The sequence below is a fragment of the Lissotriton helveticus genome, chromosome 5_1, assembly GCF_964261635.1.
Source record: "Lissotriton helveticus chromosome 5_1, aLisHel1.1, whole genome shotgun sequence".
Classification (NCBI taxonomy): domain Eukaryota; kingdom Metazoa; phylum Chordata; class Amphibia; order Caudata; family Salamandridae; genus Lissotriton; species Lissotriton helveticus.
Window position 1 is genome coordinate 709,163,582 of NC_136065.1, and position 19,448 is coordinate 709,183,029.

The following is a 19,448-nucleotide window of genomic DNA, read 5'->3' on the forward strand; positions in this document are numbered from 1 at the left end:
GCAGTTTCCCTGATGAAGGGCTAGCATTGGCCCATAATATATAGGGGATACGTGCATTTCTTCAATTTACTTCCAACTTTTTGATTAAAAAAAGTTATATAAATATGAATTTTCTGAGGATTGTTCTCAATTTTGGTATTGATACTGGATAAACCTGTCTGGGCTGTTTGGATGAGAGTGGGCTTTTGGACTCTTTTCCTGTTTTGGAAATAGCATTCGCTGGATATATTCTCGATATTTTGACATCCAACCAGAAGGCACAAGTGAAGCAAGACATCTCGAGCAGGCACAAACCGCTTGCAAATTTACGTATCTAAAAATGTGACGTATAAATCAATGTGCAGGCTCTTCTGATTGGAGCAAAGGTGTGATTTTTCCTCTAGGAATTAATTTTCTCAAAATGAATGTTCTCTATGGAACCAAATTCTGGAGAGCACTCTCTTTGATCCCTCTGGAAATAAAAGAGACCAGCTGCTTTTGGAAATACCATGGGGTTAAACTACTCCAGATGCACATAGCATATTGGAAGTGGTCGAGACACCTGCCAGACCCCTGTCAGTTTTCCTCTTCTCGGCAACTATCATAGGGCCTGGTTTAGAGTTTGGCGGAGTGCTACTCCATCACAAAGATGGCACAGTACTCTGCAGCCTTTTGTATGTGCTCTCCTGCCTGAACGAAAGGTGTGCTGCTGCGGCAGCCAAAGTTCAATGTAAGACTAACTCCACTCACTGATGTTTTTCCTTATATGGATTTCTCATGGTTCCGTGCCCCAACATCTGTCGCATTCCCACTACACAACATGCACAAAGATCCACATTGGCAGTAGTTACAGGCGTTTATATAATTCTTGAAATGACCATCAAGGAAGCTTTTTTTTTCTTACTCTGGGTCTTCCTCACTGTAATGGAGTTGACAGTCTAGTAGTTGGGGGGGCGGAGCTAGGTGGGTTGAGGGGAAGAGGAGGAGCCAGGACAGGATGAGGGCAGTTAGAGTAGGGACAGGGATGATACTGGATGTAGAGAATAAAGCTCCAGATAATAGCAAGCTGTGTCTGTGTTTATTAGTAGCACGATGCTACAACTGGCGACGAGGGTGGGATGCTAAGCCCACTGCCCACAGCACCCCCCGAGAACACCCTGTCCCAGGCAGCGTCGAGGAGAACGCTGCCGAGTGAACCCAAGCTGCCGCCTGAGGAGACGAGGCCAGCAGCAGGTGACCCTGCCCCTCCAGAAACCGAGAGGGAGCCAAGAGGGGCCGCAGGAACGAGCGCTGAACCGCTCGGAAGAAAAGAAGCCGATCGCGCCGAAGCGCGACTCACGCCAGAAGCGTGTGCCTTGGGTGAGTGCTGCAAGCGCAGAAGTCGGGAGCCCACTCCGACCCTGCTTCGCACCCAAGACCGAAGGAGAAGCGCTCCCAGCGTGGTGGACGCCGTCCCTGAAGATCCGCTGGCAGGCGCTGATGAGCGCGTTGAAGTCGGAGCTCGAGTGCTTGCCGACGGTGAAAAAAACCTCACGCCGGATGCGTGAGTCCTGGCATGCTGTCGCCGATGAAGCGCGGGAATCTGCAGAGTAAGGCGGGAGCCCACCCCAACCTCACCTGGTGGTAGCGGTAGCTGGAGAGAAGTGAATCCAGACGTGTGATACTGCCTGAAGTCGCCTGCCGGTGAGTCCAGAGTGAACTGGGACCGAATGAGCCATGAGAGAAAGCCTCGTGTGCATGTAGTGATGGCGGCCATCTTGGAGTCAGGCACCTTCCAAGACAGACCCCTTGGTCATTGTAGAGCGGCCATTTTGAAGTCAGGCATCCAGCAATTTCAGCAAGCATTGGCGGAAAAGGGTAAACAAGCACTGACAAGAGCAAGTAAACAAGCATTGGCGAAAAGAAGTAAACAAGCATTGACAAAAGCAAATAAACAAGCATTGGCGAAAAGAAGTAAACAAGCATTGACGAAGAAAAGCAAACAAGCATTGACAAGAGCAAATAAACAAGCATTGGCGAGCGGAAGTAAACAAGCATTGGCAAGAGCAAATAAACAAGCATTGGTGAAAAGAAATAAACAAACATTGGCAGTGACAAATATGAGTGAACTACAAGAACGAACATTGATAAATGGCAGCAGTGTAGCAAGAAAACAAGTAAAGGCAAAGGAAAGAGTGAGAAGGAAACAGCGACACAATGGTGACTCCCAACACTTCACCACAGCGGAATGAAGCTAAGCCCCTCGTCGCGGGAGGATCACACTTGCGAGCTCCAGAACCCCTGACCGTGACCACTGGAGGGAGCATGGGCCCCAAGTGGCAAGAATGGCTAGAAGACTTTGAAGATTATATTGAGGGATCCAAAGTGACGGTAGACAAAGAAAAGTTAATCGCCCTCCGCAACTTAGCGGGCCGAGAAATAAGCAAGATTATTAAGGACCTTCCGCCTGCAGATGCTGGAACTTAAGACAAAGTATGTGAGTCGTTGAACAAAAAGTTCCTCCACAAAATGAATGTGGACTATGAACGACATACATTTCATCAAGCACGTCAAGGAAAAGAAGAGGCGATGAGTGCATTCATCACCCGGTTACGACGACTGTCGAGACACTGCGAGTTTGAAACTTTCTCGCCTGACGCTGCCATCAAATCGCAAATCATAACCGGTTGTCACTCCGAAACACTCAGGAGGCGACTGCTGAGAAAGCCCCATGGTTTGGAGGAAATAGAAGAAATGACTCGTGTCTATGACCAAGCGGAAGAACACGCCGCCACCATCGAAACAGGACACAGTGTAAGCCATGAGCAAGCACACTGCATTCAAGACCGACCCAGTAGCAGACGCAAATACTCGCAAGAGAAACAATGGAGGCCAAGACCGACATCTCGCCAACGACGCCCAGAATACAGGAGAAGAGAACCAGGGCGAAGGGACCGAAAGCCAGAAAGGACTAAGCGATGTTACCGATGCAGATATGACTATCCCCATGTAGACACCTGTCCAGCAATGGGGCAGCGATGCAGGAAATGTGGGCGATCGAACCACTTCGAAGCAATGTGCGGAGACTATCATAAAGAACGGCGAAGTGAAACAACGAGATCGTCTCGCTCAGACACAAGAAAACATCACATACGAGCTGTTCAAGGAGAGCCCATGCGGTCCCCAAATTCATCGCATTCCAGCCGAGAATCGCGCAGGTCGCATTGGGAACGCAGATCCCCGTCACAGGGCTCGAGATCACCTTCATCTAGGGACTCTGCATACACCGTGGAATACTTAAACATGATTGCAGATCCTGATCAACTCAAAAGGTATCCACGCCTAGACATTAAAGTGGGAAACCATGACACTAAATTTGTAATGGACAGCGGAGCTTCGCTGAACTACATTCCAGTTACGGAACACGAGAAAATGATCCCGAAGCCCCCATTGACCTTTGCACCAGTCCGTGTTTTCACGTGGATGTCCAAAAGACCACTTCCTTGTCTGGGCGAATTCCACACGACACTCACTCACAACAACATCACCATACCTGCGGTCATACATGTTAACAAGGGGCCTGAAGCCGACGGTCTACTCAGCCTTCCTACCGCAGAGCGTCTTCATCTGGTGGAAATCTTATTCAAAGTCACCGACAACCAGAACTGTGTCAGCAAGTTTCCCAAACTATTTCAGGGCCTGGGTAAGCTAAAAGGGCGTCAAATCCATCTGCACATTGACGAACAGATCAGACCCGTTGCACAGCACCCGCGACGGGTTCCATTTCATCTTCAAAGTGCCGTCGAGGACGAACTCCAAGAACTCCTATCTGCGGACATCATAGAGCGCACGGATGGCCCGACCCCGTGGGTGTCGCCGGTGGTCATCGTGCCTAAGAAAGGGACTCCCAATAAGGTGAGACTGTGCGTTGACATGCGTCTACCCAACACTGCGATTGAAAGGGAGCGGCACCCTGGACCGCATCTGAGCGACATGATCGCTGCGCTGAATGGTGCAAAGGTATTTTCGAAGCTGGACTTAAACAAAGGCTATCACCAGCTAGAATTAGACTCCAAGTCTCGCTCCATTACCACGTTTGCGACACACTTAGGACTTTTTAGGTATAAAAGACTGAGTTTTGGTGTCTCGTCCACCGCAGAAATCTTCCAAGAGGCGATCCGGCAAATAATCCAAAACATCCCCAACACCTTGAACTACAGCGACGACATCTTGGTCTATGGGGCGGATGTTCGTGAACATGACATTGCTCTTGATCGCGTCTGCCATGCCCTGTTGGTCACAAATTTGACATTGAACAAGGAGAAATGTGAGTTTCACCAGGCCACTTTAAAATTCTTTGGCCACATTTTCTCAGATGAGGGTATGAAGCCTGATCCAGACAAGATTGCGACTCTGAACAATACCAAGAGCCCACAGGACGTCAAGGACTTGAGATCTTTCTTGGGGATGGCCAGCTACTGTGCTCGCTACATCCGTGACTATGCGACTATTAGCCACCCCCTTCGGATCCTCACCAAGCTTGGTCAACCGTTTGACTGGACCCCTCAATGCGAACGAGCATTCAAAGACATCAAGCGTGCTGTGGAGTCAGCTGACAGCCTCTCCTACTTCAATCCGCACCGGAAGACCGAGATTACCGTAGATGCCATCCCCGTTGGATTGGGGGCCATCTTAGCCCAATATGACAATGACTCTGACCAGAGGCGGATTGTTGCTTATGCCAGTCGCAGCCTGTCTGATCCTGAGAAGAAGTACTCACAGCCTGAAAAGGAAAGTCTTGCAGTGGTCTGGGCATGTGTACATTTTCATGTTTTAATATATGGCAAGCACTTTACCTTGATCACCGATCATCAGGCACTGGTCACCATCTATGGCAACCCGAGATCCAAGATGCCCCCGAGAATTGAGAGATGGGGTCTCAGACTTCAGGAGTACACTTTCACCATCAAACCGGGGAAGGCGGAGAACCCGGCTGACTATATGTCCCGCCACCCTCAGCTGTCATCTGAATCCAAACCTTCGATCGCTGAGGAATATATCCACTTCGTGGCTGACCAAGCACTTCCACCTGCCATTCCCATGAACGACATCCGGGAGGTCACCGCCCAAGACACTGTTCTGCAGTTGGTACTCCGCCGGATTCAAACTAATCGATGGAGGCACAACCCCCACGAAGAAGGCCCAGACCCCACCGTCCGGAAAGAGATGCAAGCATTTCAGCACGTCTGCGACGAATTGTCAGTCACTGCCGATGGAGTCATCCTGAGAGGTCAACGACTTGTGATCCCCAGCCAGCTATGGCAGGGAGTTGTCAATCTGGCCCATGAAGGCCACAGAGGAGTTGTATCCACAAAGCGAGCCCTACGGGAACGTGTTTGGTTTCCGTTTCTTGACCAGATGGTAGAGTCTACCCTGAAGGATTGTCATCTCTGCCAGCTGACCAGCAAAAGCAATCCCCCGGCACCACTACAGATGACCACCCTGCCCAGCGGAGTATGGCAAGAAATTGCCATGGACTTCTACGGACTGCTGCAGTCTGGGAAATATGTAGTTGCCATAATTGACGAATATTCCAGATTTCCCATCGCACAAATAATATCGTCCACCAGTGCTTCTTGCACTCTCAAGGTGCTAGATGAGGTATTTGCAACATGGGGTGTCCCCAAAGAGGTTAAGACGGACAATGGTCCCCCGTTCAATGGAAATGAATTCAGTGCATTTGAGAAGTACATGGACTTCAAGCACAAGAAAGTTACACCACTATGGCCAGAGGCAAATGGCACCATTGAAAGGTTTATGGCCATGATCAAAAGGACATTTCAGCAAGCCACGGCTGAGAAGAAGGAACTGCAGGCCGCCTTGAATGAAGTCCTCAGAGCATACAGGACTACCCCACACTCTACCACCGGACAGTGCCCAGCAACCCTCATGCTAGGACGACCCCTGAGAAATCGCATTCTAACATGGGAAGGGGCCTTGCAAGCTGGATCGCCGAGTCACAATCACCACGAAATGGCTGTGACTGACAAACACAACAAGGACAGAATGAAGTCATACGCCGATGCCAAAAGGAGAGCGAGGTCTCCATCCTTGCATGAAGGAGACTATGTCCTCGTCAAACAGGAGCAACAGAGAAAGACTGATTGCCGATTCCGTGACGAGCCACTGCTGGTTACCCAACAGAAGGGCACCATGCTAACTGGTGAATCTGAACAACGCCGAATCACCAGGAACGTCTCTCACTTCAAGAGGTGTCCTCGAGACATGAATGGACCACTGATGAGCCCCACTGGCACCCCTGCGCTTGAGGAACCTAATTCTGGTGATACTGACAGCAGAGGTCAGCAAAATGGACTTTTGCCGACTGTGTCCACGGAGGCCATGTCTTTACGGCCACGTCGTGATATCCAGCCACCAAAGAGACTCATCGAGGAGATGGATTGAAATCACGTTTGTTTGTTTTCTTAAGAAAGGGGGAGATGTAATGGAGTTGACAGTCTAGTAGTTGGGGGGGCGGAGCTAGGTGGGTTGAAGGAAAGAGGAGGAGCCAGGACAGGATAAGGGCAGTTAGAGTAGGGACAGGGATGATACTGGATGTAGAGAATAAAGCTCCTGATAATAGCAAGCCGTGTCTGTGTTTATTAGTAGCACGATGCTACACTCACTTTGTCCCAAGACATCCCTATTCTCCACACTGGAGATGTTTCTGCCTTGATTCTTTGAGTACTCAGGTCTTGCTACATGATGTGATAGGAGCCTCTTTTTTTACTACCCCTTTGCTTGTGGTAGGAGGTTTATGTGTGTGTTTCTTTTTACATTGTTTTTTGAAAATATAAAGTGCATATGACATGAACTTGCTTCAAATAGTAGCTGGATGAGAGTGGAAGAAATGGAGTAATGAAGCTTACTGAAAAGTAATCCAATTATTTATTGCATTATTAAGGAGATGGAAAATAGAAGTGGCTTCAGCAGATTTTGTGCTGTGTTTTCAAATGAATTATATAGGCGGAGTGGTTTTTCTAACATAGATTGTTGCATGTGGAGAGTATGGGCCAGATGTAGGTAGACCTTTACCGGTCGGAAACGGCCGAAAATACCGATTTTCTGCCGTTTCCGACCAGTAAAGGGCTATTGAGATGTAGGGGCAAAAAAAACGTACATTTTCGGTAATTTTACCGAATCGGTAATTTTACCGAATCGGTAAAATTACAGAATTGGTAAATTTACCGATTCTGTAAATTTGACCGATTCGGTAAATTTACCATTCGGTAAAAATACCGAAAATTTATTTTGTGATGTAGGTAGCACTTCTAAAAGTGCTACAGGGCCTTTAGAATTTGGTATTTACCATGCAATACAATTGCATGGTAAATTACGAATTCTTGTGTACATGCACATCTGTGCATGTACACCTGTGCCATGTGGCACACAGACATGCCCTAAGGGCATGTATGTGTGTCACATGGCGCAAACGCCAGTTACAGGGGTGCAACAGGGTGTCAAAGTGACACCCTGTTCCCCCTTAGCAATTCGGTATTTTTACCGATTCGGTAAATACCAAATTGGTATTTGCTATTGAATCCTATGGGCTATAAGGCCCCTTAGGATTCTATAGCAAATACCGATTCGGTATTTACCGAATCGGTAAATACCGAATCTTACCGATTCGGTAAAAAATACAGAATTTTTACCTACATCTCATTTACAGATTCATAAATACCAAATCGGTAAAATTCGGTATTTATGAATCGGTAAATGAGATTTACCTACATCTAGCCCCCAGAGTGGTTTGAGAAGGTTTCAGATTCTTATTTCTAAATTAATTGTAGCATTGAGTGTGTAATGACCTTGGAATCATATAGTGCCTTTTGTAAAATACATTAATGCACGAGGTCCCATAATTTCCAAACATATCCAAAAACATGTAACAAAATATGTAAGGTAGGAATTGCAAAAAGTGTTTTACCTTGTCAAATAGGCCATTTTCACCAATAAGCTGGTCTCGAGCTTTGGCATTTATAGCAATGGTGAATCTCACATGAGGAATTAAAAGCTGAGAAACAAAACAGACAACCAGTATTAATTTCCATGAGGCGAATGCCTTAAGGTGCAGCCTGAATGCAATGTCATGCTGCCATATCGCCTTGTCATTTAAAACCTCTTGCCAAGCCTTAAACTCCCCTTTTATTACATATAACTCACTCCTAAAGTCGCCCCTAGGTAGCCCATATGTAGGTAAGAGGTAGGAAATGTACTTTAAATTTTTACATGTCCTGGAACAGACAACTAAAGGAGTGGCAGCCTCCTGGGCAGTATTCACAGAGGTCTCAAATGCAGATATATGTACAGAAGCTACACAAGCCTCTCCTAATAATTCAATGAGGACTGTTGAGATGTGAGTCAACTTTCTTGTGACATTAATAAATACATTTTTTAATCATCATTTTGACTGAAATAGTTTCCTTGAAGCCCTGCCAACGCTTAGGTATCAGCTTAACTGTTAATGACTATAATGGGCAGGTCAGACAAGGAGGTAATGGCCTGTTACCTACCAGCAATCTTTATTACTCCAAGTCAAAGACCTCACCATCACAGTCCAGTTGGATTCAACGTTAGTTAGAGTTGGGAATCCAGAAAGTGAGGTTGGGATTACAATATTTATAGCCGGATTGGAAAGCCATGACATGTCATTGGGGGAATGGGAAACAGGTGTTTTATATCTACTTGGCGATTGTTCTCGTCAGAGGTGCACTTGCTCATATTTTAATGACTGTGACAGGGAGGTCCTATACTCGGAGTAATGAAGATTACCGGTAGGTAAATGGCCTTTAATACTGATACACACCAAAAATCAACTGAAAGTAACAGTCTCCTGAGATTCAATAGTTCCCACCCCGTTCCCCATATGGAAAATCTTCCTTATGGACAATTTTTAAGACTCCACCATAACTGTAGTCATCAATTGTATTTTGAAAAGCAGGCAGAGACACTTAGGGGTCAATTACGATGTCATTCACAAAGACTCTAAATGGCTTTTGGTTTGTCTAAATCTGATCCGGAACCCGCCTTTCCGACCGACTTGGACACTTTTCCAAATGAGACGAATTGTAGCGGTCTATGGACCGCATTTCCAGCTGAGTGATTAGGATGTTGGATTCGGCCAGCCTTTCTGAATCGGTTGTTCCGACATGGATCGGCTGTCGGAATCGCACTTTGTGGCCTTCATTTGGGGGTATCCTTATGGGGCCCAAGGGGATACCTATGGGTCCCCCCTTTCCATGCATGCACAGTATGACAGGCACCGTGGGGTGCCCGCCACAGGGTGCATGATTTTTCCCACCCAACCTTTCTTCAATGGGAGCCTGTGTAGTCGGTGGGAACACAGGCTCCCATTGAAGTCAATGGGAGTCTAACCAAATGGTGTTCAGACGCATAGTAATTGGTTGGTCAGACTCCCCAAACCCGAGTCGTTCGGAAAGCATTCTGAAACCAATTTGGTCGGACTGCTTTCCGAATGACATCGTAATCGGCGCCTTAGTAACAAACAGAAACATTGGAGTTATCCTGAGTCCATCATCCGAATATACATATTCAAAGTAACAGACCCTACAATTAGCATGTGTAACAAAGTATTCATTGATTTCCAACCGAATGAAAAAGACAGTGAACAAAAATTGGTGAACCTGGGCACTGGAGATTTGAAATTAGGCAAGCCTCTATATGCACACAGAAGAAGTGAGAGAAACTTTCGGGATATTCTGATGAACACCATCAAACGGTCACCTAAAAAGTAATTTCATAACTCTGGGCCTACCACAGATTATGGGTCAATATCGCTGTGGGAACTGTAGTGTCTGCCATCTGACAGATAAATCTAAAAAAATGTATTAGGGATTGGAAAATGAATGGATCCTGTGCAACATCCCAACTGTAATTCCAACCACATTGTCTACTTTATAACCTGCCCATGCAGGTAGACCGTTGGTATGACCTGTAGAAAAGTGACTACCAAGATTGCGAGCCATTACAAAAGTACAGGACACACTGTGAACGATTTGAGGTGAACAGTGGTTGAGCAAATACAGGTGATATCTATAACAAAGACTGTGTCTAGAATTCTTCTGGAAAAAGAGAAAAGATGGGTCTATAAACTCTCAATAAACACAAAACCTCTCAAGAATGATACTTCCTGGCTGAGCATGAGTTATTAAGCCCTCTCTTGGCATTGCAAATTCTGACAAGAAACTACCTGGGGTTTCATTATTCAGGTATTTATATATCCGCATGCTTCAATAAGTATTTGGGTTAATAACCAGATTCATGAGAGATATTACCCTTTTGGATGTAATGTCCATATTATCTTTCCCAGGCCCAGTACAGTAGAGATGATGGCCATCCTAGTAGTAGGTGGTGATTTCCAGGATAACAGGAGCTCCTGATATATCTCAAGGTGATGATGAGTTAAGAATTACTTGAACACCTCATAAAACTCAATTCTGAGTCAATTGGTCCCCAAGGGCTTCCCATCTGAAAATCTGCTGATTGCACCAATGATTTCTTGAAGTGTAAAGTGTTCTGTTACATAAACCCTGTATCTCACTGAAACTATACAAGTGTAATAGAAGTCTTTGAAGTAGATGATAAACTCTTGCATAAGGCTTTATATGAAGATACAGTGCTACCCAGTATCATTATTGAAGCTTATTTTATGTCGAGAAGCACTGTTCAGTGCCAGGATAGCCGGGTGCAAATGCCCTGTCAGGCTATCAAATTGTCATGGATCAGTCAATCAGGGCAGTACAAACGAGCATCAGTCATAGGTGATACACATCACTAAGTATGCGGCGATCCCACAATGTGTCGGGCAGGGATAAAATGAAACCCAGCACTGAAATCAATGGGAGACGAATTGGATCAATTTCTGCCAAGCCAACATGGGAAGATGGACAGGCACACCACAGATTTTATCATTAAAATGAGATCCCCAAAACCATTTTGCAGTGCTTTAATGTTGTCAGTGCAATTAGGATTAATGGAGGACGATGTGGTAAGGGTCTCTAAATTATGGAGCAAAAATATGAATTATGTGGCACATTTTCTGTCAGTATTATTTTTATCTATTTGAGATAGAAACAATTTTAAGTGAAATCTGCAAAATTTGTGGGAAATGTAGAAAATCCATAATTATGCAGAAAACACTGCAGCCACCAAACTGCCTAATTCCACTGATCAACACCCTCTTCATTTTCCATTGTTTTACTAATGATCTATGCAGGAAGGGTGAAACAAAGTCTATACTCTCTAATTCTAATCATTGTTCTTTGTTTTAGCTGCACTTTGATGTAAAAAGCGTTTTCAAGCTAACTACCCCAAAATAAGCATGATGTCACCAGTACCCCTAGATTACTATTCTGGACCCATTATACAGCTACTCATTTTGTATCTTCTATATTTATTACAGAGTCAGTGATACAAGTTCTGTACTTATAGTTGTGTCAGAGTGTCATAGTCCCCATTGAAAAAGTCTTATTTTCTTTTCCTAATAAATTAGAGGCTTTTCAACCATTTGGTGCTGAACTTCCCATAAAGAAGTTCACTCAATTTTGGTTCAACATGGCATGTTCTGCTCAGATGGAACAAGGTGAGCGAGCAAAAGCAAGGTTGTCACAAAAGTGAATTTTACCATGTCATCTTAGTAGGAATCTTTGCTCTACACTACAGCAAAAAAACACACTGAACAGCATTACATCAAACTTGGCATGACAGTACAACTTTGCTTAAAAAGTACACTTTTAAAAATGTTTTAGCTTGGGCTTTAAAACTTTCAAGTTAGATTTATCCGGATTCTTGGTCCATGGATGGTCCACAATCCCTCGTTTGAGGACCAGCTACAGATCAAATTTGAAAAATATCCCAATCCGTTGGGTGAACAAGCTTTTTCTTACTGGAAACACAAAGCCAGGTCCACGGACACAAAATCTTTCTGGCTGGCTGGCTGGCCACCATTATCGGACAAGAGAACTAGTCCCTATGTCCTAAAAAATAACATTTAAAAGATTGATTAGGCCCCACCTAAGGCCCTAGCAGCTATGAAGACCCTCCTCCTTATGTAAAAATTGAAAAATAAAAATCTAATTTTGTTCTGAGGTTCTTGGATCCTGTGTCAGCGCTCGCTGACCCCAGAGTGGCTTGAGGTCAGCGAACTTGACCTTGACTCCTCCAGCAAGGGCTCATAGACCTATGTTAGGCTCACCGTGGGTCCACAGGTCCTAGCTAAGGGGTTCTAAACCAACACAGGTTTGTGGGCCCTTGTTGGTCCTCCAACAGGGTTTGCGGATAAAGTACTGTAAAACAAGTTTAATTTTAATAGAAATATTTTTAAAATGGTATTTCTGTGGATGTTATGACTCAGTCATAACTAGAGAATAGATGCAAAGTATTTGCTAATGTAATACAGTCAGCGATAATAATTATGTAGTTATGTTATGTCCAACACAAACCTCTATAGCATTCTGAACCCACTTAAAGCCACTTTCTACAAGGATGACATGCTTCCCTCCTCCATCATCAAGTCTCTGCAAGGAGAAAACCTCACACAACTTCTCCACACTGCCTTCCTAACCCGGGGCACCATTCCAGATATCCTCAAGACCAGACAGATACTCTACATTGCTGAAAATGCCTACACTCCGTCAAGCCTACCTTGTCTAAGTCCGTCCTATCCTACTTCTCATTTGTTGGAAAAATCATCAAGAAGACAGTCGCTAGTCAGCGAACTGTCAAGAGTAACCTACTTCAAGACCATCAATCAGGGTTCAGACCACACTGTAGTATTGAAAAAAGCAAACTTGAAGTAGTAAATAACACCCTCTTTCTCAACAAGAAAATCACTCTCTGCCTCCTGGTCTTGCTTGACCTCTCCACAGCTTTGTACACCATTGACCACCGGGCATTTATCCATACCTTGAAAACTTGCATGGGTTTTACTGGTACAATTGTACAATGGTTCATATTCTTCCTCACCAACCGATACCAACTTGTTGAGATAGGAGCTATCAAATTCTGGACTCTTCAAGCCACCTGCTCAAGAGCACGGGGCTCCATTGTGTCTCCCATTATTTTCAATTTTTATATGCAACTCTTGGGAAACATCCTTTCTGACAAAAAACTCAAGATCCACCAGCATACTGATGACACCCAACTTGGTCTCCTCAATCAACTCTATATCTCCTTAACCAATGACATACATATACTCAAACGTTGTCTCGAATGCATCCAAACCTGAATGTCAGCAAACTACTAGATATTAAACAACAAGGCCAAATATTCTCTGATTCAGTCATAGCTTTCCAATGTAAGCCTAACAGCCTTCACACCCAAAATAACAGAACAGGCCTGCTCCCCTCAGCGGTACAAGCTGTGGTGGGTGCCACCAAGAGCAGTGGGGCTTAGGGTTCTCCTCCTCCAGTAGCCGACAGGTCTTGGGGCAGGGCAGCGTCAAGCAGTCAGCACATTTGTCCGAGGTGCTCTTCCTCTCTGCACAACGTGAGGTGGTCAGAGGACCTATTGGGACATTGGAGCAACTCGCAGTGGAGTGAATGACTCCCCCCGCCTGCATTTATATATTGCCGGTGAATACCTTTCTCCCCCCTGCATTGTTAACTCTCTGCCCTCCGGGCTGCTTGTGTACCCTTGCCAGAAGCCCAAGGGGTGAGGCTGACCCAACAGAGTGGGGGAGCTCGGGTGGCACCATAATTTATACCCATTTTTTAACTTGGAAATGCATGTCCAGCTTGTGTTCTCCTGCTGGAACCCCCAGGGGAGAGGCTGGCCCAACAGGTTGGGGGAGCCCAGGTGGCACCATAATTAATACACATTTTTGAACATGAAAATGCACATCCAAGCCACCTGTGCACCTGAGAAGGATGGGCTGGGGAGCAGCAGAGGCTCTATTAAAGCATATGTCCCAGCCATCAGTGTGCCTGAGAAGGAGTAGGAGGGGCAGGAGACCAGTGGTATAAAAGTCCACCATGACCCCCGCAGCATAGGATGTGGTCTGGCACAGCCCAGGCCAACTGTAGGCTTGTCCATGCCCTTTGGAGCGTGGAGGAGGCTGGCGTGAGCCACCCCCAATCATCTACTGCATGAAGAAAGTATGGCTTTGCGGGGGTACCCTTTACGGTACCTCATTGAGTTTTTTACTATTCTTAAACTCGTTGACTGCCCTCGGGCTTTTGTGACCATTAGTGATTATCTACTGTCATTTACTACCTACTGTCATTTACAGTCCGGCTTCTGAAGCAACCACAGCACCAAGACCCCCCTCCTTGCCACCACAGATGACATCCACTCCCTCCTCGACCGGGGAGAAAAAGCAGGCCTCATTCTCCTGGACCTCTCCCACCGCACCCTAAGCACAAGACTCCATCCGCGACAAAGCACTAGAGTGGATCTGTTCCTTCCTCAGCGGCAGAACACAGCGAGTCAGACTACCACTGTTCCTTTCAGAACCCACAGAGATCAGCTGCGCGGAGTCCCCTAAACCTTCTCCCTGAGCCCGACCCTCTTCAACGTCTACATGACCCCGCTCGCAACCATAACCTGGAACCACAGACTCAACATTGTCTCATACGCTGACACCCAGCTGATCCTCTACCTCACCAACGAGGCCACAATCACCACAAACAACTTCCCAGATGAGATGAAGGCTGTTGCTACCTGAAGAAGAGACAGCTGTCTGAAGCTCAACTCAGACAAGACCGAAGTCCTCATCCTGGGCCCAACACCTCCGCTTGGGAAGACTACTGGTGGCCCGCCACATTAGGAATCCCCCACACCCATGAACCACGCACACAACAGTAGCATTATACTGGACTCCTCTTCATGATGAACCACCAGATCAATGCGTCTTCTTTTCATGCTTCCGCACTCAACACAGACATCACCCAGAAACTCCTCAGGAAACTGCAGAATGTTCAGAACGCCCCAGCTAGACTGGTCCTCAACATCTCCTGCCACAGCCACTTCTCCAAATACATGCGAGAACTCCACTGGCTCCCAGTCAACTCAAGAGTCACATTCAATCTCCCCACACATGCCTACTAAGCCCTCCACGACACCGTTCCAGCATATCTGTACCACCGCCTCTCATTCCATGTACCCACCAGACACCTCCTCTCGGCCGAACGGGCCCTTGCTACCGTCCCTCGGATACGAAGACTAGGATAGGAGGAGGATCCTTTTCCTACCTCGCTACCAAAACCTGGAACAACCTGCCTCTCCACCTCAGCTATCCCCGTCGCTGACCCAATTCAGGAAGGATCTTAAGACCTGGCTCTTCGAATGAACCTCAGCACCCATCAAGACCTGTAGCCCTCCCCCCTGTGCATTGAGACCCTCACGGGTCAGTATTTGTGCTTAACAAACACTGAATACTTGATTGATTGATTAGTGGTAACAAATGATCAAGCCATCAACCCTTTTGTGTTTCAACTTTAACCAGGGCCATGGGCAAATGAAAATGTCCCCTGTGCCTTTTACCCCAAAACACTAGCTTAATGGATCTAATATGTTAACATACTTGACATCTGCAGTTAGGGCATTAACTAATGTAATTATTTCTGTTGAAGACTAGCTGGGATTAGGTGCACCTGCTGCTATTCAATCAACAAGCATTCCAGACGATAGGATGTTGCCTATAGGGAAAGTTCCCAAGTCAAATGTGGCCAGGGGATCGTTACCTATGGGAAATCCACATCTTGTTGTAGTCATTATCCATCAATCCCCAACTAAGGGCTTTGCTTAATCTCAGTTCTTCCACCACTCTCAGAAAAAAGTGGAAAGTTGTCAACGTTGAGGGACCTTAAAGTCCAGTATTGTCACTTGAGCTTTTGGAGATTTGTTTGCCAGTTATTTCAGTAAATTGGAGAACTTGATGATTATATATTTTTGAGTGTGCCATGACAGCATGGTCATACTGGAAGCTGCCTTTACCAAGCAGCCTAAAGAATTACAACCCAGCCAGCCAGCCACTGTGGGGCCCATGATGACCAATAGTTAGCCTTCAGAAACCTTTTCAGAATCAGGCAACTGGCACACCATGCCTACTCAATCAGCTGTCCCACATCAGGTAGACTTTGTACCCAAGGATACATCTACATTTATGACAGTGCCTGGTTGCACAGGAAGGGGTGACATGCTCAGTTTTGACAGGGTCCTCTCAAAGGAGCAGTACCAGAGAGGAAGATGTCCAACCTTGCTAATAGCCGTGGAGATTTTAGTTCCACTCACCATAATCTTGATTTACCTCCGGCTGTCACGCCTTATGTAATTTTCCTTGCCAAATTACTCCCCCTCAAAGCTGGAACTAATGAACATTTCTCGCAACTCAAAAATAAAATAGTTCATTGACTAGATGGGTGCTTAAGAAAACTTAAACTAGCATAATACCGTTATCATGGCATGAGGAGTCAATTGGCTAGGCAAACAACCCAAGACTATGGTTGGGAATTGCATTGCTGTGAACTTTAACAACTCTAACATTGCTGTTCGCCTGCTGAAGGACCTCTCCAATCAATGTTTACCTTGTGCTAATGTTTAACCTTCCACTCTGGGTTATTTTTATAGGCCTTCAAGTAACCAACTCATTCCTCCTTTGTCCCCCCAATTTCTTACCACTGCTCAGGTGGGTGCCGTTGATTTAAATCCATCCCAAGGTATAATAGATTTGATCTTCTGAGTTCGCTAAACAATAATGATTCACAATCTCATTGTACCCATTATGTTGATTGCACTGCTTATGGCAGGGGTTCTCAGAAACTATCATCTAAGGTAAATTGTCATCTTAAGCTGGAATGTGGCTGGGGTGCCTAAAAATGCTGCTGGATGGTTTACCTTGCTGAGAAATCACAATATATGCCTGCAAGAAACATGGGAGCAATCTAACAACCACCTGCTGGAAAGGCTAAAATTGATTTTTTGTTCCTTTAGCAGACTCTAGCTCAGGCAGAGCCAATGGGGATCTCATAGTATTTATTTTTTTGAGCCTAAACTGTAGCCCCACACAAGTTCATACTGGTACATCTTTCCTTTCAAAACTCTGGTAATATTTTACTTGTCAATTTCTATAATGTTAATCTGACCATATCTTGAAATGTCAATGCATTGCAGCTGAGAGTTTATTTGGATGAATTTTCATATTTTGCCGAAGGTGGCCTATCAACAGATTTTTATACCCATCTGTGTGATTCTTCCCCAAAGCATTTCATTTGTATCTGATCTCCCAAGTAATGGGAGGGTACTGTTGAACAGGCTGACTGCGTGGGCTAGTGACCATCAGCTCCTGTCTTATGGGCAATACGTCTTTCAGCCCAGGAAGGGTTCGGTGGATCAAGGTCTTATCCTCCACCTACTCATACGAAAGTATACGAAGGCAAAGGCTGGCTCCATTCACCTGGCGTTTATGGATCTAAGCTCAGCCTTTGACAGGATTAACAAGAGAAAGTACTGGAACTTAATGCATGTGTGGCGTTTTGCAAAATTGTGATCACTTTTTTCAGTGATCTGCACTTAAACCTTACAGCTCCTGTCAATTATGGAGCCTCAGGAGATTGTACGACTAAATTTGGCTTGAAAAGAGGTATCAGACAAGACTGTATATTGATACCATTTGTACTTATTGTATACATAAATTATCCGGAGGAGGTCCTTTGCATTGAGGAGAATAATTCACCTTGAGTGAGTTGTACTGATTTTGAGAACTGCTCTGGGATTACAGCGTCTCTTGAGTAGTGTTAACAATTTCGTAGACAGTCTCGATCTCTATGCAAAGTCAAACATCATGCTTTTTTGGCCCTAAAAAACACAAACGGGCACATGCATCAAAAATGCCATATGCGATTCCTTATTTGCAAAAAATAAGGATTCGCTAATAAGAAACCGCAAAAGCCCATGCATGTAGGAATCACTAAAAAAATAGCGATTCCTAGAAATTCCCTAATTGCGACTCGCAAATTGCGACTCGCAATTAAGGAATGGCTTCCCATTCATTCCTGTGGGCCTGCAGGCCCATAGGAATAAATGGGAATTGCCTGCACAATTTGAAAGTACCCATTAGGTACTCGCACATAGCGCACGCAATTTCAAGGGTGTCAAAAGGACACCCTGTTGAACCCCTGAAATTAATATGTGCACCCATGTTGCGGACACACATGCCCCAAGGGCATGTGTGTGTGTAACATGGAACTTTGAAAAATGCACTTTGGTGAATTTTTCAAAGAAATCGCAATTTACCATCACCTTTCGTTTCACTGTAAATTGCGATTCTTAATTGTGGAATCACAATTTTTTTTAACTTTATTGCATTACATTTAAGGAATTGCAAATTGTGATTCCTTAAATGCAATCGCAATGAAGGTAATTGCAATTTTGCGATTACTTAAATTGTGATTTTTGCATTTGGAATGATGGCATCCTGAATGCAAAAATACCGGTTGCAAAGGGGCAGATTCTGAGAATCTGCCCGTTTGCGACCGGTAATTCCTTTGATGCATGTGGGCCAAAAAGTAGAGCTCATTGGGGGGCGTGGCTTGTGTGCCGCTGTGGAATGGCGGACTGCGCTTGAGCTCTGGAGGGTGAAGGGCCGTCTGGAAGATTTGCGGTCTCTCCGAGAGGATTTCTTTGGCCACATTTGGTGCTAGCGACGTCGGAATATGCCGTGACAAGGCTGCGGGACCTTTCATGTTCCGGCTCTTCATTCTGCGGTGCCGTTTGAAGTCCTGCTTATCTCCTCTGCATCGGCGGGCGGCCGCCATTTTCTGTGTTTGTGGCGACGCTCCCGTTTCTATCGTCCTGGATGACAATGGGGATACATTCACTGACGCTCTGGTGATGTTTTTATTTTTTGCTCACAGTTTTGGTGTGCAGTCTTGAATTATGCTAAACGCCCTGCTCTGCAGCATTTCTATGAGGAAATGGTTCAAGTCTTCTGATATTTTTTGACTGCAATATTCTCTTCTCTTGTTACATGACGAAGTTCTGGGGTGCTAATGGCGCTATTTCTGTGACTTGGATTAATCAGGTTATTTTTCCCTACATTGCAGAGCGCCTGTTGTACGTCCTTTTGCTCCCAACTGCCGCCATTTTGTGCTCTGTGAGAGGGGATGATTTCTTTACCTCACGTCTGGCATTGTACAGTTGCTGCATGGTTTGGGGAGTGAGTTTCTAATTAAGGCCCGGCCACTCAACCATTGAGGTTTACTACTGGTCATTGTTATTTTCATTGAATCACTGGTCAGTCTACATTACACCCGTGGCTCTGGTCCTATTTTGGCCTATATTTTCTGTGCTTCACAGTGTCTACATCTTCGGGGGTGACATTTTCTTGTTACCTATCCCGTCAGTCCTGCTGTGTTTCACCATTTTGGAGTATTCCAGTGTCCTTCAGAGGGCATTGATGGCTGAGACCATGG

At 45.5% G+C, this 19,448-nt stretch overlaps 1 protein-coding gene across 1 annotated transcript in view; it reads right to left on the reverse strand.

Moving 5' to 3' along the window:
- The window catches only part of LOC144754856 (polyunsaturated fatty acid 5-lipoxygenase-like), an 880,896-nt gene that overhangs the window by 365,469 nt on the left and 495,979 nt on the right, over positions 1-19,448 (reverse strand). Inside the window, exon 9 of the mRNA XM_078643117.1 lies at positions 7,946-8,032. Within this exon, the coding sequence (XP_078499243.1) occupies positions 7,946-8,032 (87 nt within the window). The remainder of the gene's footprint in view (positions 1-7,945; positions 8,033-19,448) is intronic.